General features: G+C 54.3%; 1 protein-coding gene and 2 non-coding genes across 5 annotated transcripts; all 3 read right to left on the minus strand.

Moving 5' to 3' along the window:
• Positions 1-12,009: 12,009 nt before the first annotated feature.
• Positions 12,010-20,763, minus strand: TBRG4 (transforming growth factor beta regulator 4). Of its 3 annotated transcripts, none has more exons than XM_040644486.1 (12): positions 20,626-20,763; positions 20,031-20,144; positions 18,759-19,223; positions 16,261-16,584; positions 15,586-15,757; positions 15,160-15,317; positions 14,546-14,656; positions 13,693-13,837; positions 13,148-13,387; positions 12,911-13,022; positions 12,703-12,817; positions 12,010-12,233 (listed from the first exon to the last, which is right to left on the minus strand). In XM_040644486.1, exons 3-12 carry the CDS (start codon positions 19,170-19,172, stop codon positions 12,132-12,134), a joined length of 1,893 nt encoding a protein of 630 aa, XP_040500420.1. In that variant the 5' UTR covers positions 19,173-19,223; positions 20,031-20,144; positions 20,626-20,763; the 3' UTR covers positions 12,010-12,131. The 3 variants fall into 3 exon arrangements, with proteins under 3 accessions (XP_040500420.1, XP_040500422.1, XP_040500421.1); XM_040644488.1 differs by having other exon boundaries at positions 20,622-20,758; XM_040644487.1 differs by having other exon boundaries at positions 20,617-20,757.
• On the minus strand, positions 15,405-15,539 carry LOC121105942. Its single transcript, XR_005838681.1, has one exon. It is a non-coding gene; the product is annotated as a small nucleolar RNA SNORA5 (small nucleolar RNA).
• Positions 15,929-16,065, minus strand: LOC121105943. The gene has a single exon (XR_005838682.1). It is a non-coding gene; the product is annotated as a small nucleolar RNA SNORA5 (small nucleolar RNA).
• Positions 20,764-24,177: the final 3,414 nt, after the last annotated feature.

Raw genomic sequence — 24,177 nt, forward strand, 5'->3', positions numbered from 1 at the left:
GGGGGGTTTGTGGGGGGGGGGGGGGGGGGAGTCTCCCCAGCCCTGTCTCCTGAGGGCGCTGCCCCGGACGCACCGCGGAGCTGGCTCCCTGCCTGTGCTAGGCACCAGCCCCGCCACGCCCAGCCTCAGCCCTGCATCCTGCACCCCTCTCAGTCGCTGGAAATGCTGGAGATCCATCCACCTATCCCCATGATGGGGACCCTTCCTCGTCCTCCCCTTAGCCCACGCCTTCATCCTCACCTCTCAGGCTCTTCTGAGTTGCTTCCTCCCATGGCCGTTCGCCTGTTGCTGTAGCAGTCCTTCATAGCTCCCACTGCTCTGCCGACCCCCTACCATCTGGCCTACACACACTTTCCAGAAACCAAAAGCCCTTCAGGATGCCCTGAGGGGCTTCTAGTCTGGCTGAGGTGGCCTAGGCTCATCTCTTTGCTCTTCCCAACTACCAGTAAACGCAGGAAATCAGAGACAACCAAAACAGAACTCACACATGAAAAGAGTGAGGTGACATGGCGAGGGTCCCCAGGCTGGAGGAACAAGAGAGCAGTCTGCCCAACATAAGGGGGTCTGGGACCACATTTCCTGACCCCCAGCCTGCTACTAGGAAGAGGACCGGGTGGCCGTATTCATCCCCCTGTGGGGCTGGAGTCCCGCTGACGACTCTAGGGGGGTCTGCTAGAACTGGCAGGAAGATCAAGGAGAGGCCCACTTCTTCCCCACCCGGCTCACTGCCCCCCCCTGCCCCACCGAGAGGCCCCAAGGGTGGGGGTGGGGGCACTGGCTAGGGGGAGCCCACAACAGGCTTTCAGCCCGGGAGGTACTCCTCCCAGGGGCCAGATATCCTGCCCCCGTCCAGAGGCCCACGATGGCCCAGCAGGGACCTCTGCACATTCCATTCTCACTGAAACCACAGGCCACTAGAGTAGCCCAGGACCTTCATGCTGAGCCCAAACAGGATGGCGACCTGCTAAAATACAAAATGGGACATAATAGCCTGACCGTTCGGGAGACAATAAAAAAATTGCCTGTCATACCAGGAAACTCAAGGAAGAATCCAAGACCCAGGAAAGTCACAACTAGAATAAGAAATCAACTGATGCCCAAACTGAGGTGAAGATGCTGGAATTATCTGACAAGGGTTTTAAATCAGCCTTAATCAGAGCGGTTCCACAAGGGGTAACAGTGTATCTTGGAGCAAATGGAAAATGTCAGCAAAGAAACAGACATTATAACACAGAAGCAAACCAAAGTCACAGAATGATACAGAATCCCTGAAAGGAAACACTTGCTGAGCAGCTCATCAGTGGCCAGAGATGACAGAGGATGTCCCAGTGAGGCTGGCGATGGGTCCACAGAAAGTACTCAACTGAGTAACAACAACAACAATAACAACAACAACACTGGGGAAACAAACAACTGAACAGAGGCTCAGGAGCCTGTGGGATACAATGTGAGTTGCACTGTTCACATAACCAGAGTCCCAGAAGATGAGCGGCCAGGGCAAGCAGTTGAAAAGAGCATTCAAAGAAATGACGGCTGAAACTCCCCAAATTGGGCGAGAGACGGAAATTTACAGATTCGAGGAGCTGAGCAAATCTCAAGTACAATACATCCAAGGAGATCCATGTCTGGACACTTGAGCTGTAACTTCTGAGCACTGAGGACGAAATCCTGGAAGCAGCCAGAGAGATGAGCACGAGACCCACAGGAAAGGCCGAGGACAACTGCAGGGCACTTCTGGTCCAGAGCCAGTGGCCAGAAGGAAGCGGCACCATGTTTTCCAAGTGCTGAAAGCGAGCAACATTCGGGAAGGGAGACACTTGCTTCAGCTGCGCGCCCGTGCACACACACAAGAACAAAGGAGAATTGCACTCTGAGTGAGGGGCCACTGAAGGCTCCAGCCCCGGCAGACCACCCCACAAGCCAGGGGTGGCTTGTCTCTCCACAAGGATGGACATGATAAGGGCGGCCTCTTGGGGCATTGGGAGGGAAGAAGGAGCACATGGAAAGGGCAGAGAGATGGGCATAACGATGGACACTCCTTCTCCTGAGTGCCCGGCGGCACATGTGATGATAGAAACAAATGTTAACACCAGCTGACACTTGAGAGGACACTTGAAAGCAGAGATGGCAAAGCGACCGACGTAGAAGCAGTGTGCGCACGTAACCCAAAGCGCACATGCTGCTGGCAGCTGACGGCGAGGACCTGCACGCGAGTGTGTTTCCATACCCAGAAGCAGCACTAAGAAGACCATACAAGGGGCGCCTGGGTGACTCAGTCAGTTGGGTGTCTGCCTTCGGCTCAGGTCGTGGTCCTGGGGTCCTGGGATCGAGTCCCTCATTGGGCTCCTTGCTCAGCGGGGAGTCTGCTTCTCCCTCTGCCTCTGCCTCTCTCCCCTGCTCATGCTCTCTCTCTCTCTCTCTCTCTCTCTCGACTGGGTGACTCAGTCAGTTAAGTGTCTGCCTTCGGCTCAGGTCGTGGTCCTGGGGTCCTGGGATCGAGTCCCTCATTGGGCTCCTTGCTCAGCGGGGAGTCTGCTTCTCCCTCTGCCTCTGCCTCTCTCCCCTGCTCATGCTCTCTCTCTCTCTCTCTCTCTCGACTGGGTGACTCAGTCAGTTAAGTGTCTGCCTTCGGCTCAGGTCGTGGTCCTGGGGTCCTGGGATCGAGTCCCACAACGGGCTCCCTGCTCAGCGGGGAGTCTGCTTCTCCCTCTGCCTCTGCCTCTCTCCCCTGCTCATGCTCTCTCTCTCTTGACTGGGTGACTCGGTCAATTAAGCATCTGCCTTTGGCTCAGGTCATGATCTCAGGGTCCCGGGATTGATTCTTGCGTCAGCCTGCTCAGTGGGGAGTCTGCTTCTCCCTCTCTCCCCTGCTCCTGCACGCGTGCTCTCTCTCTCTCAAATAAACACATAAAATGTTCTAAAAAATGTTCAAAGAGTCCATAGGAAAGCAAGATGAGAGAAACAAAAGAACAAGAAACAGAGGCAAACCAGAAGACAAATAACAAAATGGCAGACTTCTGGCCTTAACACACATAAACGTAAATAGCCTAAATATACAAATTACATTAAATACGTTAAAATGTACACTCACAGATCAGGAGGCAAAGACTGGCAGAGTGGACAACAAAGGTGGACTGAACTATATGCTGTTTATAAGAAAGTCACTGCAAATTCAAGGACGTAAGTGCGTGGGAGAAAGTAACAGAAGAAGATAAACAAGATGAATAGTAATCAAACGCAAAACAACAACGACAACAAAACGAAGACACAGGAGTGGCTAGGTTAACATCCGAGAAAGCAGACCAACTATTAGAGCCTCAAAATACACGAGGCTGAAGCCGATAGAGCTGAGGAGAGACATCCAATCTGCAAGTACGGTCGAGGACTTCACTGTGTCCTCTCGACAACCCACAGGACCACCAGACAGAACACCAGCCCAGATGTAGGAGACCCACACCATCCCCCCGCCCACAGCCTCCCGCGGGATAGTCCAGCCGGCAACACAGAGTGCTCCTGTATTCAAAGGATGGAACATTCCCCAAGAGAGATCAAACCTCAGGCCATACAACAAACGTCAACACGTCTAAAATAACTGAAATCACAGTATTTGTCCTCAGACCACAATGGACTCCAACAAAATCAATCACAGCAAGACAAGAGGAACATCTCCAAACACTGGGAAGAAAACCACACTCTTGTAAATGATCCATGGGTCAGAGGGGAAGGACCTCCGGGCGTTTTTTTTTAAAAACACAGAACTGAACCAAATAAAAAGAACACAAAACATCAAAGTATGTGGTCTGCAGCTAAAGCAGTGCTGAGAGGGATATTTATAGCACCTCAGGAAGAGGCAAGACCTCAAAGTCATCGAAATGCCTGCTTCATGAAACTAGGAAAAGAAGAGCAAAATAAAACCAAAACAAGCAGAAAGAATGAAAAGAGCAGGAAATCAATGAAATTCAAAACAGGAAATCAATGAAACAAACAAAATGGTTCTGCGAAGAATTAAGATGGACACACACCTAACAAGACTGACAACCTTAAGAGGAGAAAGGCACAAATGCCCAGTATCAGAAGAGCACTGGGGGCTGGATGCTTGGTTCCGTGTCAGCCTGACTGGGCCACAGGATGTCCAGACAGCTGGTGAGATACATTTCTGGGAATGCCAGAGTGATGTCTGAATTCTCTGGAGGCAAAAAGAAAACTAAAATCTACCAAGTTCGAGGAAGCAAAATGAAACAGGTGATCTGAACAGTCCTGGAACCATGAAAGCAATGTAATTTTTCATTTAAAAGCTTACCCAAAGAAACTTTCAGGCCCAGATGATTTCACTGGAGAATTCTACTAAGTATGTAAAGTAGAACTGACATCAATTTTAAGCAATCTCTTCCAGAAAACAGAAGACGAAGGAACACATCCTAACTCATTTCCTGGGACAAATTTAAATGCTGTGCCAAAACCAGGCAAAGATAGTACCAGAAACAGACAGACAGACAAGAAACAAGACAATTTCTCCCATGAACTTAGGCACAAAAAAATCTCAGTAAAATACTGGCAAATCAAATCTGACATTGTATAAAAAGAATTATACGGGGCGCCTGGGTGGCACAGCGGTTAAGCGTCTGCTTTCGGCTCAGGGCGTGATCCCGGTGTTATGGGATCGAGCCCCACATCAGGCTCCTCCACTATGAGCCTGCTTCTTCCTCTCCCACTCCCCCTGCTTGTGTTCCCTCTCTCGCTGGCTGTCTCTATCTCTGTCGAATAAATAAATAAAATCTTTAAAAAAAAATTATACAACCGTGACCAGATGGGACTTATTCCAGGTGGGCATGGGCAGTTCAACGTTTGAAAATCCATTTGGTGTGACCCACCATACCAATTACGTGATCGTATTGAGTGACACGTAACCCATCTGACGTAATCCAACAGCCGTTCAGATAGTTCAAAAATTCCCAGCAAGTTAAAATGAACTTGAATAAGATCATATGCAAAAGCCTTACAGCCAATACTGTGCTTGGTGGTGAAAGACTGAATGCTCTCCAGGGCCGAGGCAAGAAAAGGGCATCTGCTCCCGCCCCTGGTTTCAACACAGGGCTGTGGGTTCTAACCCCACAGTGAGGCAAGAAGAGAAGTAAGGACAGCCAGACTTCTAGAATGAAAGCACAAGCAGCGCCACTGGCCAGCTTCCCAGTGAAACTGGTGGAACTTATAGGACAAACAGCTCCTGGAAATAGTCTGATGGGCAAACAAGTGAAGAAAGAGTTATTCAAGAAAATTAGTGCCAGGGGTGCCTGGGTGGCTCAGTCATTAAGTGGCTTCCTTCTGCTCAGGGCGTGATCCCAGAATCCTGGAATCGAGCCCCACAACAGGCTCCTCTGCTGGGAGCCTGCTTCTTCCTCTCCCACTCCCCCTGCTTGTGTTCCCTCTCTCGCTGGCTCTCTCTTTCTCTGTCAAATAAATAAAATCTTTAATAAAAAAAAATTGGTGCCAAGTTATTTTATTTTTTTTAAAGATGTGTTTGTTTATTTGAGAGAGAGGAAGGGAGTAGGTGTGTGTGGGAGGAGGGGCAGAGGGAGAGAACCTCGAGCAGACTCTGCACGGAGTGCAGAGCCTGACGCGGGGCTTGATCTCATGACCTGAGCTGAAACCAAGAGTCAGACGCTTAACCAACTGAGCCACCCAGGAGCCCCATTCAAAGTTACTAAGGAAGCAGAGTCAGTGGTATCTGAGCCAAGCTGCTCCCTCTCTCCCCTCTCCCTGCTCACCAAACTAGAGAATCCACCCCACTGCTGGGGCCAAGACCACAGGGCCCCCAGGCACGTAGCATTTCCTATCCAATCATCCTGACACCTACGGCTGAGGCTAAGTCCCAGGCAAGTGTGACCGATGTGGGGCTCCCTTCCTCTGTTTAGCCCCCACTTGTGGGAGGGAGACTCTACCTTGGGCCTGGCATGCTGAGTATGCCGACCCAGTGGCCCCTCTCCCAGCTCAAGGCCATGGTTCCACTCCAGAAGAGGCTACTGTCCCCCCTCCACTGAATGCTCAGCTCTCAGACTGGGGGTGTCTCTTTCAAGCTTGCTTTGAGCCCAGGCTGAGATTTTGCCGGGCTATGAAGTGGATAGCTCCCAATCTCTTCCCATAGGAACTGACTTCCCTTGCAATAGAGCATGGGGAAGTTTCAACCCGAGGGCGCACTCGGGACAGTGGAGGCTGTGGTCAAAAGCATTTGGGAGGAGATTCAAAGGGCCAATGAAAGCACAGCCTAGACAGCAGGCCACGGTGACCGGGGGCAGACCCATGTACCTCCCAGAGGAAAAGCACCAGAGGCTGAACACTGCAGGGGAAAAGGAGCAGACTTCACCAAAATAATCTAGCCAGTCACCCAAGCAAACAAGCAAATTACAGTAAGAAGCCCCAGAGGGGGGCGCCTGGGTAGCGCAGTCGTTAAGTGTCTGCCTTCGGCTCAGGGCGTGATCCCGGCGTTCCGGGATCAAGTCCCACATCGGGCTCCTCCGCTATGAGCCTGCTTCTTCCTCTCCCATTCCCCCTGCTTGTGTTCCCTCTCTGCTGGCTGTCCCTGTCAAATAAATAAATAAAATCTTAAAAAAAAAAGAAGCCCCAGAGGAGAGGGGGTGTTGGCTCTGAACCCAGAATTGTTACAGTATTTTATTAAAAATGCCCAATTTCCAACAAAATAACCAGGCACACAAAGAGAGGAAAGTATGACCCATATCCTGGCAAGAAAGCAGGCAACAGAAACTGCCTGTAAGAGTGACTAGATGACACATCTCGCAAAGACTTCAAGGTAGCCACTATAAATATGCTCCTTGTAAAGGAGAGCATGACTGAAGAAGTAAAGAAAGGTGTAACGCTAGGTCACATGAAGTAGAGAACACCCATAAAGCACAGAAATGATGAGACTCACTTCAGGGGTGAACAGAAGATTTGAACTGGCAGGAGAATTGGTGAACTTGAAGATGGATCACAGATTACGCTAGCTGAAGAATAGAGAAAAAAGAAAAACGAACACAGCCTCCGAGAAACATGGAACACATTAACTGCCCCAACATACACATAATGGGAATACCAGGAGGAGAGAGAGAACTTTCAAAGAAGACACGGCTGCAAACTTCCTAAGTTGAAAACAGAAGCCTCCCATTCATTCAGGAAGCTCAACGGACTCCAAGTAGGATATACGCAGACAGAGCCGCAGACATATACAAATGTTAAAAATCAAAGACAAAATCTTAAAAGCAGCAAAAATAATTAGGACTGATACATTAGTTCAGCAAGGTTGGAGGATTCAAGATCAGTATATAAAAATCAGTCGTTGATTCCCAAATAGCCAAAGCAATCTTGAGAAAGAACAAAACTTGGAGGTGTCACGCTCCCACATTTTAAACTATACAACAAAGCAAATATGAAAACAAAGTAATCAAAACAGTATGGTAGTGGCAGGAAACAGACACACAGATCAATGGAACTAAACAGAGAGTCCAGAAATAAACCCACATTTATGGGGTCAATGAATCTATGACAAAGAAGGCCAGACTATCTGATGGGGGAAAAGACAGTCTCTTCAACAAATGGTGTTGGGAAAACTGGACAGCCACATGCAGAAGAATGAGACTGGACCATTTTCTTACACCATCCACAAAAATAAATTCAAAATGGACGAAAGACCTAAATATGAGACCTGAAGCCATAAACTCCCAGAGGAGAGCACAGGCAGTATTGGTCTCAGCAATATTTTTTTGGACCAGTCTCCTCAGGTAAGGGCAACAAAAGCTAAAATGAGATTGCATCAAGCTAAAAAGCTTGTGCACAGGTAGGAACCATCAACAAAACATAAAGGCAACAAAAGCCTACTGAATGGGAGAAGATACCTGTGAATCACTCAACCAAGTAAGGGGTTAATATCCAACATATATAAAGAACATATACAATAAAAGAAAAAACCCAACAACAAATGCCCTGATTAAAAAATGGGCAGAGGATTTGAATCGGCATTTCTCCAAAGAAGACATCCAGGTGGCCAACAGACACATGAAAAAATGCTCCACATCACTCGTCATCAGGGAAATACAATTCAAAACCTCAATGAGATACCACCTCACACCTGTCAGAATGCCTAGTATCAAAAAGAAAAATATGACAAATGTTGGCAAGGACGTGGAGAAATTGGAAAGCTTCTGCACTGTCGGTAGGAACATCAATTGGTGCAGCCACTCCACGGAAAACTACAAAACAAACTGTAAAAAATCTAAACCCCAAAATACACAAAATGGAAATGGCTTCAAAGAAGGGTTACCGGGGGTGGGGGGGGGGTTGGGAGAGTGGTAAATAGATGAAGGGGATTAAGAGGCACAAACTTCCAGTTAGAAAATAAGTAAGTCATGAGTATGTAATGTACAGCATAGAGAATATGGTCGATAATATTCTAATACCTTTGGTGACAGATGGTAACTGGACTCATGGGGATCATTTCATAACGTACACACACTGAGTCACCATGATGTACACCTGAAACTAATAGGATATCATACGTGAATTATACTTTGGGTAAAGATTCAATTGTATTTCTATAAATTTGTAGTAAACAATCCAAAATTTTTGAAGAAAGAAAATGCCATTCATAATGACACCAAAAAGAATAAAATCCTTAGGAATCAGTTTAGCAAAGGAAGTTCAAAATTTATACTCTGAAAATTACAAAACACTGTTGAGACTAAGGAATATCTAAATAAATGGGCAAACATCCCATGTTCATGGATCAGAAGAGCATGGTGGCTCAGAAACACCCCGAGTCAAGACTTCCTTGATATTCCTATCAGAATCCTGACTTCTTTGTAAGAATTGATAGTCTACTTCTAAAATTCATATGCAATTATGAGGGACCCAGAATAGCCAAAACAACCTTGAAAATGTAGAATCCACTAGGACTCATGCTTTTTAAACTTCCAGTGTAGTTAACGTCGTGTTGTATGTTTCAGGCATACAGTATAGTGAGTCAACACCTCCGGATCACTCAGTGCTCATCAACAGTGTACTTAGCCCTTCACCTACTTCCCCCATCCCCTGGGTCACCTCCCCTGGTACGCATTCGTTCTCTACAGTTAGAGGAATGTTTTTTGGTTTCTTTCGCTTTATTTTTCTTAAATTCCACGAGTGAAATCCTACGGTGTCTTTCTTAATTCACTTGGCATAATACCCTCTCGCTTCATCCACATCATTGCAAATGGCAAGATTTTTTTTATAGCTGAATAATAATATTTCATTGTGTAGGTATGTGTACATACCCCCCTCCCCCCATTTTCTCTATCCATTCATCAGCCGATGGACACTTGGGCTGCTTCCATAACTTGGCTCTTGTAAATAATGGTGCTATAAACAGAAGCGCATGTATCCCTTTGAATTCGTGTTTTTGTCTTTTTTGGGTAATACCTAGTAGTGCAATTGCTGGGCAGTTAAGGTAGTTCTATTTTTAACTTTTTGAGGACCTCCGTACTGTTTTCCACAGTGTCTGCACCAGTTTGCATTCCCACTGACAGCATAAGAGGCTTCCCCTTTCTCTACAACCTTGCCAACACCTGTTGTGTCCTGTGTTAATTTTAGCCATTCTGACAGGTGCGAGGTGGTGTCTCATTTTGTGGTTTTGATCTGCATTTCCCTGATGATGAGCGATGTTGAGCATCTTTCATGTCTGTTTGTGTCTTCTGCCCATTTTTAAACTGGAAGGCTTTTTTGGTGTTAAGTTCTTTATATACTTTGGACACTAATCCTTTATTGGATATGTCATTTGCAAATATCTCCTCCCATCCTGTAGGCTTTTAGTTTTGTTGGCTGTTCCCCTCGCTGTGCAGAAGCTTTTTATTTTGATGTAGTCTAGGACGCACCCTTTCTAACTTCAAAATGTCCTACAAAGCAACAATCAAGGGACAGTGTGCTACCGAGAGCCCAGAAATAAACCCAGACATCTGTGGCTGAGTTTCCACCAAGGTGCCAAGACCATACAATGAGAAAAGAACTGTCTTCTCAATAATGGTGTTGGGACAACAAAAGAAGTTCACACTAAGCACATACCAAATACAAAAATTAACTCAGAACAGATTAAGTTAACATAAGGAGAGAATTATAAAACGCTCCTTGGAAGCGGGTATATTTTCATGACCTAGATTCACCAAAGGATTTTCAGATATGAGCCCCTCTAAAGTACCAGCAAAAGAAAAAAGTTACAGTGGGCTTCATAGAAACTTAAATCTTTTGTTGCTTTAAGTTAAAGACACCATCAAGAAAGTGAAAATACAACCCACAAAATGGGAGTAAGCGTTTGCAAATCCTTTATCCAATAAGGGACTGGTTTCTAGAACATACTCTTACAAGTCAGACGACCTAATTAAAAAACAAGACAGAATTGGAATAGGTATTTCTCCAAAGATGACGCAAATGGACAGTAAGCACATGCAAAGATGAAGAGACCACTGGTCGTCGTGGAAACGTACAGCAAGAGCAGGGGCTCGCTGTGAGCCCACCAGACCGCTAGCATGAAGGGCTCCCCGGCACTAGCCACAGGGAAGATGCACCCCATTCTGGAATCCTCGCCTCCTGTGAGGACACCACATGGCAGGGACAGAGGACCTAAGGGCTCCTCACTCTGTTGACAGGAACATAGGATGGCACAGTGACAGCTGTGCTCCTGGGCATTTATCCAAGAACTGGGGTTTCCGCCATCCTCGCGGGCGGGGCTGAGCCATCTAACCGTAGGGACAAGGAAGGACTGGCACAGGGAACACCCACATAAGCCCCCCCCCCCCCCCGGAGCTAGTGCAGACCCTACCTGACGGCCACGTAGATTCCACTATACAAAGCTCTTGAAACCAGAGTGGAAATGGAGAACAGGGGGACAGCCAGTGAGGGAAAAAGTGTGGGTGTAGAGGGCACAGGGGTCCTAGTGCCGAGGTGCCAGTCCTGCCTGGGGACGCCCATCCCTGTCAGTGTCCCGGTGTGACACCTGCCAGTGCTACGAGAGGTCACCACTGAGAAAACGGGGAGGACACAGATACCACCGTCTCTTCTCACAAATGCAAAGGAACCCAAGTGTCTCCTGTGGAGGCCGGTGGTCCCGAGCAGTGCACAGGAGGAGCTCACGTGCCCTCAGTGGGCCCCCAAGCCGGCTCTGCACCTGGCACTCAACCACGCCAGTCCTTCACTGTGGCGTGCCCTCCCTGCTCCGTCTTACCCAGGCCCCTGTGGCTGCCCCCTCCTACCTGGGGAGAGACAGCCACCGGCCTGTGCAAACCTCATGGCTCTCTGTCCGCCCCCATGTGAGCTGTGACGTTTCAGGAAGAGACCCCTCTGGAGCCATGGGATAAGGCTGGTCTGGGGACCCAGGGCGGAGGTGGCCCTTCTCCCCATCTCCCTCCGCCCCAGAGCTGCTGGGGGCAGACGGCAGCGGTCTCTCTCTCATCTGCTCCGCCAGCCAAGTCTCTGGCGAGGGACCGGGGAGGAGACAGACCTTTCTTCCCAGCGTCTGGTGGCGCTGCTGCGGGAAAGGAGGCTGGGGCACACAGGCACAGGACACCAGGACCCCTGGCCTGGCCAGCGGGGAGGGGTCACAAACCCTGCTGTGTCAGCCGAGCGCACTTTCTTCTGCTCCAGACCCAGTGCCTCCTGTCGGCTTGGCTCCCCGGCTCCCCCCACTCGCCTGAGACTAGCCTGAGACTACGGGCAGGAGAGAACCTCCCAGGATGACTGCACTCAGTACCCATGCCGCCGTGAGACCCCCAAGCCACATGTTCCAAATGCAACGGGCCTGCCCAGGAAGGTCCTGATGGCCCCAAGGTTGGAAGCGGAGGGCTGCATCCATGCCAACGCACTGAGTGCCGGCGGGTGGCTGTGTGCGCATGGTCAGGACGAGGGGCCCGGGGAGGCAGAAGCGGGGACAGGCTGGCCGTGTGGAAAGCAGGACAGATGGCAGAGATGGTGACAAAGGCCGGATGCCACCTGGTGTTGAAAACCGAAATCACAGGTTTATTGCCCACAGGAGGCAGGAGCTGCCGGCCAGTGGCCAGCACGCGCAGGGATGTGTGTCCGAGTGCCCCCCACGAACGCGGTCCACCGCTCGGGACGGGTCACTTGGCCAGCTCCTCTGCCACTGCTTTTCGCATCTTGTCCTTCAGGTAGGCGCCTTTCTGCCATTCGGACTTGAGCTCCAGCCACTCGTAGTACGGGACCTGCAGGGAGGGTGCGGGGACCCTGGCTCTGCCTGCTGTTCTGTACCTGCACCCCTGGCCTCCCAAGTGCACAGAGCTGCAGGGCTGTGGCCGCGGAAGACGCCCGCTTCCCTCAGTGCTCAGAGCTCCTGGGGCCCTGATCTCTGGGCCACAGACCTGACAGGCTGCGCTGTGGCACCTGAGAACAACTTTTTAATTTTTAAAGACTGTTAAAACACAGAGAACCGCTCAAGATGTAAATGTGACAAAACCGTCATGTGGTCTGGAAGGCCACTTCTGTGTCCTCCGGCCTATACGGGCCACTTCACTCTCCGGGGCCAGCATGCAGACCTGGTCTACAAGGCCTTGAGCGGATCCCAGAACCTGGGGCCTTGGGGAAAATACCACCTTCCAAGCTTCCCTTTCTCCTGCATGAAGGGGGGAACCCCGGCGTGGCCGGCCTCCTGAGCTGGGGCCCGACGGTACTCACGTCCACCACCAGGAAGCCAGCTGCCTGCACGTGGCGCCGGGCCAGCGCAAAGCGCCCCAGCAGCTCTCGGCTCCGGCTGTTGTAGTTGGGGTACTCCCAGCGCAGGAAGGCCACCCTGGCGAGGAAGGGAGACAGAGCTGGAGTGCAGTGCGCTCCCGGGGCCCTCGGAGTGGGGAGGGAGCCCTGGAGAAGCTGTGTGGCTGCCTACCTCTTGGCCCCAGGGGGCAGCGGCTGGCTCCCGGAGGGTGGGGCGAGGTGAGGGGCCACAAAGTCCCTCAGAGGCAGGAACTGGCTGTCGGGGTCCAGCAGCACCTCGGCGTCTAGGGAGGGGCATGGGTGCATGTGTTGGGGACCGTCCCCGGGGCCGCAGGGCCGTCACCGCAGGGGGCAGAATGTGAAGCAGCCCCATGGCCGCCAGCAGGGGGGAATGCGGGGAGGGCCTCACCCAGGATCCAGCCGTACTGCGTGGGCACCATGAAGCTGCCCCTGCTCCCCAGCAGCCCCTTCAGCGCGTCCTGCAGCTCCTTCTCCAAGGGGGTCACCTTCCTCTGCAGGACTGAGAGTCTGGGGACCAGGGCTGAGGCCGGCAGACGGGGGCCCGCGTACTCCGGGTGCTCCAGTTGGGTGGTAGCGTTGATGTGGAGCAGCTTCTGGAAGGTGCTCTGGTCCTTTGGGGACGTGCTCTCTAAGGGGTGAGAAGAGCAGGTGAGCTGAGGGCTGGCACTGGGGCGGAGGGCCAGGTGGGGGACAGTGGCACCCCACCCCCTCACTGCCCCCTGAACTATATGCGTCATCAGGATAAGAAGATCTGTAAGCCCCCCGAGGGGAAGGGACGAGGAGCAGCGAATGCCAGGTGACTCGGGGGACCACCTCTCCCCTCCCGATGGAGGCACACAGAACCAGGCAGGCACCCTGCGGCGGCCGTGGGAGAGGGGGTGCGGCCCTGGGCTCAGCATCACTCAGGGGAGGAGGAGACAGCCCACTGCTCACCTAGGAACTGGGTATGCAGTTCAGGGCGCAGCACGGCCCGCAGCTCCGCCTCCTGCACCTGCTGCAGCACGCACAGGGCCCACACCACGTCCACCTGCAGGGCTGGGGGCAGGCCCTCCAGCTCTGAGCCCAGCTTCTCGTGAACCTGGGCAAGGACAGGGCGGGCGGAGGAAGGGGGGCTTCCCTCAGCGGCCGCCAACATCCCCGGGCCAGCAGTGCTCAGGGCTCCCGAATGACTTGGCCACACTGAGGCCCAAAGCAGCTACGAGGGCAATCCTGCTGACGCTCTTTGGTCAGGCTTGGGACAGCCCTCATAGAGAGTACCAGAAACTCGCCTTGGCAGCCAGGGCCAACATGGACAGCACGACCTTCAGCTGGACCTTCCCATGGCCCCTCCCAGCAGCAAGGGTCCATGGCACGAAATCATGTCTACCGTAACACGGTGAGCAAGCCCCAGGCCAGGGACGTGCTTCTGGCCTCGAGCCGCAGCTGACCCGCGGTGTCCCATGGAGGCCCAGGGTCAAAGCCAGTGCACACGCGGGACGTCTCACCCCTGAATGGATGCACTCTGCACGGTGGCCTGCACACCACGCAGCCCCGCCAGCAGGTCAGTGTCAGCGGGGTGTTCACAAAGCACCAGGAACGGAGACCAGGGGTCCTCCAGCCCTGACTGTGTGGCGAGGGGGATTTCACATCTTTTGTCCCCAATGTGTGCCATGTGGCTCTAGCCGGCTCCCCTTGCACCCCCACGGCCCTCAAGCAGAAGTCCAGCCCAGAGCTGCTCCCCAGGGGCCCAGCAGCACCCGGCACAGAGAGGGACGAGGATGGGGGAGCAGGGATGCACAGACTGTACCAGGCTGAAGAACTGGTCCTCTCGTTCCGGACGGAAGTTCAGATGCGCCAAGGCCAGAAGCACGTTGCACAGGTGCGGCACCGTGATGGTCTGGGCTCTGTCCAGGATGTGCTGGGCCGGCAACGTGAGGCAGAGGACAGCGTGAGACAGACCCGTGCCTCCTGCCAGGCCCATGAGCCCAGCCACCCGGGGCCACCTAGACCTTCCCCGCCAGCAGCTGCCATCCCCCAGAGGCGGGGAGCCCTGGAAGCCGCCCTGCACGGCCTTGAGCTGCTGCGCAAACATAAGCATCTTGCCTCGCTACTGTTTTGGGAGCTGTGAGCAGATTCTGGGCCTCACTGTCTGTACCACTCCCTGTGACAGCGACCCAAGGACAGAAACCACTCCAAAGACGAGCGAGAGGAAAAGGGCACACCGTCCTCACCCACGCCGCCTGCACCACCAAGAGAGATCGCTCCTCCCCGAATGACCCGAGAAGGAACCCCCTATCAGCATCAGGCAGCACGTCTGGCCAGCTGTGGCTCCCTGATGGAAGGGGCAGGGAACCCACTCCTTGAGGGTGTCGGGCCCATAGGGCCGTCCCAGCCCAGGCCGCAGGGCTCTGCCTGGCTCACCTGGACGAAGGCCTCAAACAGGGGCCCATTGAGCCACCTGAGGAGGGCGAAGGACTTGGCACAGCGGGCCACCTCGCTGGAGGTCAGGCTGGGTGTGAGGGGCAGCAGGTCGGCAGCCAGGCGCTGGAACACCTGGGTCTGCTGGAAGCCGAGTTTGCCTTCGGGACAGAAAGAGCCGGTGAGGGTCGGCAGGCTGTCCTGGGAGCCTCCCAGCCACCCCAGCCTGGCTTCGAGGTCTGGGGGCGAGGTGTCCGTGACCAAATTTATCCCTGACGCCCAGCACGGGGGATCAGGGCCCATGGGTCACAGTGTTTCTGTGGCAGCCTTTCGGGCCAGTGCCGGCCACAGAGTGGGCAGGCACCGAATTTGACACAGCTGCGGCCAGAGTGCCGTTTCTCCCCACTGCTCCCGGTGGGAAGGGCTCACCGAAGGCATATGCCAGGTCCAAGAGGACGCTTTTCATCAGGGGTAAGGGCTTCTGGACCAGGTGGTAAGAGATGGCTCGCAGCAAGGGCACTGACCGCCGGTTCTGAGCAGCCAGCGTCACCAGCACCTTCCGCAGCTCATCGGCGCCGAACTGTTCCACCAGCTCCAGGCACTGTCAATCACAGCCGGCAGGGGTCAACTGGACAGCCGAGGCCAGGGCTCCCGTGCAGTGCTGTGCGGCCCCTGTGGGACAGTGACTGGACCTGAGCTCACTAACCCCAGGCCCTACCTGGGTGGCGCCTGCCTCAGCTCCCAGCCGGGGAACCCTCCCAGGCCCGGGGCGCCCTGTCTGCAGCCAAACTTATCCCCAGGCCCCACGCAGGGGGACCCGGGGCCCATGAGCTGCAGGGCTTGCTGTGGCAGCCATCTGGGCCAGCGCCCGCTATGATGGGAACGGGGGCTGAATTTGACTTGACTGCAGGGCAGGGGTAGTGAGGGTGGCATGACATCACCGGGAAGTGCGAGCCTGGAGCCGGGCCACCGGCCGGCGCAGATTACACGCACAAAGTGGTTCTGGAGAAGACGAGACATGGTTCAGGCTCTGTGCGGCCCGCCAGCCTCATCAGCGTGGCCACAGAGTGTGCCCGCGGCTGCCCGGGACTCCTACCCCAGTACCTTGTCCTCCAGGCGGTTCATCAGTGGCTCCGAGAGGAGCCCCGTCCTTGCCATCAAAGCCACCACCGTGCGGCCATCCTCGATTTCCGCCCAGCGCCGCTCCAGGTGCACAAGCAGCTCAGCCAGCAGCTCCTGGGAGCCCCGCTCCTGCATGTAGGTGGCGCTGGTCTCTGCCAGGAAGGCCAGGTGCCGGTACCTGAGCCTGCGCATGCGCCAGCGGATCTCCTGCTCCACCGACTGCAACTCCTTGCAGGCCGTGGGGAGCGCCAGTGCATAGAGGCTCCGGAGCAGCCTCACGAGGGGCCCGTGCCATACCGTGGCTATCTGTGGGGAGGACACAGGGAAGTCACACCTGAGACCCCGCCCATCCTGTGCCAGGGGTCTGGGCCCAGCACGACTCCCCACCCACTGCTGTAAGGCAGGCGCCTCCAGTAGCCCGCCCCGCTCCACCAGCGGTCTGGATCACCTGCAAACAAGAGCTCTGCGTGAGAAGGGAAACTCCCCTTGGGTTTCCCCAGTGCAAATTCCACAGAGGTGGCCGGTTACAGAGACCTGGCCACGGATCTGCGCGGTGGGCACCCCCGACGAGTGCCCCTCTCGCACTCGCAGACCCAACCCCAAGCAAGCCATGGAGTCCAGAAGTCAGGGGAAAGCCCGCAGGACTGACTCAGGGTCAAGTTCTGTCAACCCGCTGGTTCCTTTGCTGGCAGTGACAGTTAAGGACTGGTAGCTGTCACGGACACGCTGACTTTTTTTCTGCAAACAGGTGCTCCACCGAGACTGAGAAGCCCCGAACTCTACGCCCCCTTTCTCCAGTGGAGCAGTCCTACAGCTCCCAAGAACGTAGCATTTCTCAGGAACACTGATGAGAGCAAAGCCGACACCCCCCAGGGCTCGTCCAGGGGCCGGCGCCCTGCTGCCCCACCCTCCCACCCAGCCCCTGCTCCCCAAGGCAAGAGGTTGTGTGAAGCAGCCCTGGGATATGTGGGCAAGGGGAGGCCTGGCCACCCCTACGCCCCGAGGAGTCAGGGACGAGGGGCTGGCTGTTCACCTGCTGCCACTGTTGCCGTGTCCGCCCCCACACCGTGAGGCTTCACAGCGCACTCCACATGCAGTGTCCCCAAAGCCCTGTGCCGGCCACGCCAGCACCTCCCTCCTCCTCAGGGGCTGTTTCTGACAAAGGCAACCCTGCTCTTCCCAGCGGGATGTGTTTCGAGGCCTCAGAGATGCACGGCGGCCCCTCCAGCCCAGCCCACACCCTGGCAGACGCAGTACATGGCCCACGGCAGAGCCAGGGTCCAGGCACTCAGGTGGGGCTCTGTCGGGAGCACTGAGCCTCTAACTCTGCCCCTTCTGGTGGAGCCGCTCCCCTCATCTGTGAAGTGGGACCGCACAGGGGGAGCTGAGCGCAAACAGGGGAGCCAGTGAAGGGCTGGGGAGGCCAACAAGTGCAGAATTCGAGTCCGTATCAGGAAACCCGGTGCCTGTGTCCGGGCATCTCCTGGACGGCAGGGGGACTTTTAAAAGGAAGCTTCGTCACTGTCTACATTATACTTTGTTCTTGGTTTGTTCTGGCTCATAAATTTGTTACAACATTCGTTTTCATCTCCTAGAACGTGCTTCAGTTGTCTGGGTGTGTACCAAACAATAAATAACAATCAGGATCACGATCTCAGAATAAGGGGCTTGTTAAAGGATTACAAGCAACTGCATCAGAGAGATGTGACCTTCTGTCCTGACCCCAGCACACGCACATGTTTAACTATGACAAAGTTCTGTGACACGATACTGCCCTACCACGCGAGCATTCCAGCATTTTCTCCATTAGCCTATCTCGTTAAAAACAGCCAGCCACACCCACTGCTTTCGTGGCTTGCCATCTGGAAAGCCCACCCTTGAACTGTGACTCTCCTCCAGCACCTTTGACAACTGGACACAGCTCCGGTGCTCGGTGACAGCAGCACGGCTTCCTCCCCCCAGCACGGAGCGGCAGAGGGCATGGGGGCTGACCAGGCCAGAGCCAACAGCTGGCATTCTGCTTCCCCCCCACCCCCATGCCACACAGACAGGTCCCCCGTCTCCTCTGTGCTCACGGGTCAGGATCTGACCGGCTGGATGCTCGCCGCACTCAGCCCAGCTGCCTCTCCTCCAGCTTTAGGGGCGCGCCCGCTGTAAGTCAGACACTGGAGGGGAGCTACACCAAGTTAGGACTGCCTGGGGGGAAAAAGCACCCGGGAAATGGGTGAACCAGCCTGCTTCCTGTGCATCCATTTTCCACGTCCCATTTGCTGCTTGGAAGCGAAAAACAGCAATATTCGCCTAACAGGGCTGTGTAGAAGATTAATGAGAAAACAGACTCTACAAAATGAAAAACCACAGGATGTGGAGAGCTAAGCAGGCAGCAGGATTCCTGCCTATAGAAAGTGACTGGCTGCTCTGGACTCCAGTGCCACTGTTTTGTGCTCGTGGAGCCCTCAGAGAACATCCTAGAAACCCACCTGGCTGTTGGTAAGCTGAAGAAGCCGCTGAAAGCGGGCATCCTGCAGGAGCGAGGCCCTGTCCTGTGGCTTGTCAGAGACCAGGCGAGAAAGCTGGATGAGCATAAGGGCCGCGTGGTTCTCGTGCAGGCAGTGACCACCACCAACCAGCTCCAGGAGCTCCTCCGGCTGGGTGGCCTTCTCGATAAGCTGGTCCACCTCTTGCTGCTCCTGCCTGGTGGTGAACACTTGTTCCTTCTCTAAGAGCCCCGACAAGGAACCTGGGGAATGAGAACTCGGCGAGGTAGCTGAGGAAGTCAGAGTCCTGGGGGTGACCCGGGCAAGTCTCAGTCGGCCAACCGGAGCCACGGCAGGGCTCACAAGGGTGGCCTTCCTCAGGAGGCACGTGCATCGCTTCACCAGGCGAGCCGCCATGACAACTTGGGGGTTAGGCAAGTAAGACTGCTAGCAAGCGGTTCCACAGCCCTGAAGAGACAAAGGAGAGAAAGGGGTGATGCGGGCAGAGCTCCCGACTCCAGACACCAGAGCAGGACAGATGAAACCACCGCCACTCTCTCCACACCAGTCGGAACTTCTCCTTTCTGCCCGTCCCCGCACAGGCCAGTGCTTTCTGAAGCAAATACCTCATGGACTTTTCGTTTCTGCGTAGAATGTGACCAAATACCCAAACTCAGGACAATTACAGTGTGGGCTGTGGCGTGTCAGTCCTGGCTGTGCTTGGAATCACCTAGCTCAACAATCCAGACCCCCAGGCCCAGCCGGAGGCCTCCATGGGGGCCTCCGACGGCATCTGCTCTTTTACTTCAAAAGCGCCCAGAATTAAGAATCGCTGACTTGGGGTCGCGTGGGTGGCTCAGTCAGTTGGGCCTCTGCCTTTGGCTCGGGTGGTGATCCCGGGATCGAGCCCACATCGGGCTTCCTGCTCACTGAGGAGCCTGCTTCTCCCTCTGCCTGCCACTCCCCCTGCTTGTGCTCTCTCTCTGTGTCAAATGGATAAATAAAATCTTAAAAAAAAAAAAGAAAAGAAAAGAAAAAAAGAATCGCTGACTTGCAGAGACTCTGGACAAGACTGCTCCCAGATCGTGTAATCCCCATTCCACAGTTTCACACTAGGGCCGGCCAGGAACGACCTTCCTGCAGCACACTCCCGCCTCTCACAGCCCCACACCTTCAGGAGACCCCGGCAGGTCCTGCGGTTCTCCCCTCTTGCCCCCAACATCACAGGACCCAGGAAATCGCCCTTCATCCCTCCACGCCCAGGCGAGACGTTACCTCCTCCAAGGATCCGTCACACATCCCGCTGCTGGGGCCTCTAACCGCTCGGACCGTCTCGCACAGCAGGGCGATCCAATGGCCGGCGCACGGCAAGTGCCCGGGCCTCCCCTCCTGCCAAAGCAGAGAGAGCTTTCGACCTTCGATTTCCTGGAACTTGGCATACAGCCTGCAGGCCTCACTGGCTCCTCAGCGCATCGCAGCTCTATACGTTCGATCTGATCACCGAAAAGCGGAGGCTCCGGAGGGACACGGGCCCAAAGGCAACATCCCCCATCCACGGCGCCCCGGCAGCGGGAACACCGGGGTCGCTCCCCACGGAAAACAGCCCTGAGGCCTAGGGAAGGAGCTGAGGTCCGGAGGCCCCACTGCGGTTAGGCGAACACCAGCCCCAAAGGTCGGCCCTCGGGGGCAGGCAGAACACCTGCACCCACGCCCGCGGGCCACCACGCGGGATGGCGGCGGAGGAGCGCGTGCGCACGGGCAGGCCGGTCCCCCCTCCAGCCCCGGGACCCCGACCCCCCGCATTCCGGCGCGCCCTCCAGCCCTCAGGATCCACGCCCAGAATCATCCTCCCTGCTCGCACCAGACCTACGCAGCAGCGGAGAGCGTTCCCGCTGACCTCCATGTGCCCCCGCACCGTCCTCAGCTCACGCCGCGCGGCGCCCTCGGTACGTCACTCGGGGCGCCGCCGGAAGCGGGCCTCGTCGCGGTCCGCCCGATCGGAAGTCCCGCCCGCAATCCTTTCCGGCCGGGTGCCATCTTTGCTGAGGACACACAGCCGGAAGTCACGCTGGCTGCCCCTTTCTGGCCGGGTGCCATCTTTGCTGAGGGCAGACTAGGCGATGGGAAGTAACGGAGGGACAGGTGTTAGGCAGCTCAGGAAAGGTGGGAGGGGAGAAGAGTGCGGCGCTCAGGACCGGGGGGCTGAAAGCCGGGCATCTTGCAGCCCGCTCCGGGTCCCCGTGCGGAGCGGCTGCCATGTAGACGGTGCCCGGCCGAGGTCGCGCAGAAATGCAGGCGGTGTGCCAGCGTCCTGCCGGGGTTTCTGTTTTCTTTGCAATTGTGGAATTTATGTGCAATCTCTGGCTTGTAGGTGTGGACGTGTAATTTTGGAAGGACTGAAGTGTTGGGAAGAGGAGCTCCAAGCATCTGAGGTCTGTGCGTGGCTACTGCCCCTTCCCGCCGCGTTCTCCCCGCTCTGTGCAGTTCGCCCCGTTCCCGGCGGCGCGTGGGCTGGGGGTACCCCTTTCCCCGAGGCCTTCGGCGGGGTCCCCCCCTTCCCAGGGGCCGTCGGCGGGGTCCCCCTTGCGGAGTCCTGTCGCTGCTCCTGCGGCCGCGCGTTTCCCGGAGTGCGCCCTGGCTCGCTCTAGAGAGCCGATGGGGCGGAGGCAAATTCGGACCTTGTGGGTCTGAAGGGACTTCCTCCCACTTGCTGGCTCGTCGGGCCGGCTGGCTGTGGTTAGAAGCCTTTTCCTGCTTTTGAAGGCTCACTGCACGACCCTCGGGCCTCTTAGCTCCTCACGTTTCTGGGGAGTCCAGAAGTTTGTGGTGCCTGTCCTTCCTCCTTCTCTCCCTCCCTCCCTTCCTTTCTTCCTTCTGTTCTTTTCTTCTCTCCCTCCTTCTTTCCTTTTTCTTCTGTTTTAATTTCTAAAATTAATAAAGATTACTAAATTTCTAAGTTTCTAAAATTAATAAAATTTAATTTCTAAAAGCTGTCTTTTCATTATGCCTGGGGTTCTGATATTTCACAGTGATGCGCCGAGTCTCCCTCTGTTGCTTGAGCCCATGATGTGCCCTCAACCTAAAAACCCGTGTCCTCAGGCCAAGAGTTTGTTGTCCAGTTGGATGGATATTTCTTTTCCTTCATTTGATCTCTTTTTCCAAAATGCCCACATTTGAATATTGGCTCTTCCGGACTGGTTTCTGATTTTCCCTGGTTTTCCCGCCTTTGCTCTGCTCCTCTTGGTCTCCGCTTCTCTTGGTCTCCTGATTATTATTTTTTGCTCTACTTTCTGAGGCATTGCCTCAGCTTGAGCTTCCCTCTCTTCTCCCAAAGCCTGATTTCTGCTGTCACACTTTGATTTACCAAGAGCCCCTTTTTGGCTTTTGAATGTTCCCGTTTATACTATTTCTCCCCCATGATTGCGATATTTTCTCTTACCTCTGTAAGGATTTTGGTGATAGGGATTTTTTTTCCTAAGTTTTTCTTTTCCCTGTGTAGTTCTTTTTCCTCCTGCTGTTATTATTCATCCTGGTTTTGTTTCTACCCTCAGATGTCTGCTCATCTGTTTCTGGTGGGACTGCAAAATGGTACACTGGCTTTTGAAGTTCTGTATTTTATTACAAAACTAAACATACTCTTACCATGTACAATGGACCGAATGTGTCGCCCCAATTCATGTGTTGAGACCTAGGTGTCGGTGGTAGGAGGTGGGGCCTTTGGGACCTGATTGGGTCACAAGAGTGGAGGCCTCATGGTGGGATTAGTGTCCTGGGCACCTGGGTGACTTAGTCGGTTGAGCGTCTGACTCTTGGTTTTGGCTCAGGTCATGAGCTCATCAGGGTTGTGGGATCGAGCCCTATATAGTGGGGCTCCATGCTCAGCACGGAGTCTGCCTCCTCCTTTCTCTTACATGTGTGCTCTCTCTTCAAAAAAAAAAAAAAAAAGAGAGACATAGGGGCGCGTAGATGGCTTAGTCGGTTAAGCGTCTGCCTTTGGCTCAGGTCATGATCCCGGAGTCCCGGGATCGAGCCCTGTGTCTGGCTCCCCGCTCAGTGGAGAGCCTGCTTCTCCCTCTTCCCGTCACCCCTCATCTCGCTCGTTGCTCTCTTTTTCTCTCTTGCTCTGTCTCTCAAATAAAATCTTAAAAAAAAAAAAGGGGGAGACAGAGACCCGAGAGAGCCCCTGAGTTTCCACCACGTGAGAGCACAGCAAAAAGTCCACAGTACAGAACAGACAGCCCTCCCACAACCGTCCTGGTGCCCCGATCTCAGACCTTCAGCCTCCAGAACTGTGAGAAACAGATTTCTGTTGTTCGTAAGACAGAGTTGACGGTATTTTTGTGACAGTGGCCAGAACACACTCAGATGCCACGCAGGCCCGCAGTCGTGCTGGTGGATATTCATCCCGAGGAGCTGAAAACTTACATCCTCACGGGGACCTGCACCCAGATGTTTCTAGCAGCCTCAGTCCTAATTACCAAGACTTGGAAGCAAACAGGGTGCCCTTCGGGGGGGGGGGCGGCTAAGCAAACTGTGGTCCATCCACATGGTGGGGTATTACGTAGCATTAGAAAAGAGTGAGCTGTCGGGGCGCCTGGGTGGCACAGCAGTTGAGTGTCTGCCTTCTGCTCAGGGCGTGATCCAGAGTCCTGGGATCGAGCCCCACATCAGGCTCCTCCCTTGGGAGCCTGCTTCTTCCTTTCCCACTCCCCCTGTTTGTGTTCCCTCTCTCGCTGGCTGTCTCTCTCTCTATCGAATAAATAAATAAAATCTTTAAAAAAAAAAAAAAAGAAAAGAGTGAGCTGTCAAGCCACGAGAGGACGTGGTGGAACCTCGAATGCATGTTGCTAAGTGAAAGATGCCCATTTGCAAAGGCCGCGTACTGTGTGATTCCAAGCACATGACATTCTGGAAAAGGCAAAAAACTATGGGCACCATGGAGAGGCGAGTGGTTGCCAGGGGTTGGGGGTGGGAAGGGTGACTAGGCGGAGTGCGGGATCTTTAGTGCAGTGAAACTATTTTATGTGATACAATAACGGGTGGGGATCGCACCTTTGTCCAAACCCATCGGATATACGCACCAAGAGGGAGCCATCACGTCAGCTGTGGACTTTGGGTGTCCATGATGAGTCCTTGTGGTTCATTGGTCATAACGAATGTCCCCTTTGGTGTGCGATGTTGATAGTGGGGGGAGGGCATGCGTGTGTGCTGTGGGGACGACGTAGATTTCACTTTACTTCTCACTCGGTTTTGCCGTGAACCTCAAATTGCTCTAGAAGATGAATATTAAGCAGAAGCAATGAACAGCAGCGCGCAGTGACGGGGTGTGTCTCCGAGACGCAAAGGCAAAGAGCTCTTACACCTCTACGGTAAGGGGCAGCTGCCCAGTTAAAAACTGGCCAAAGGATTTGAGTAGACGTCT

Source organism: Ursus maritimus, unplaced genomic scaffold (assembly GCF_017311325.1).
Source record: "Ursus maritimus isolate PB19 unplaced genomic scaffold, ASM1731132v1 scaffold_3, whole genome shotgun sequence".
NCBI lineage: Eukaryota > Metazoa > Chordata > Mammalia > Carnivora > Ursidae > Ursus > Ursus maritimus.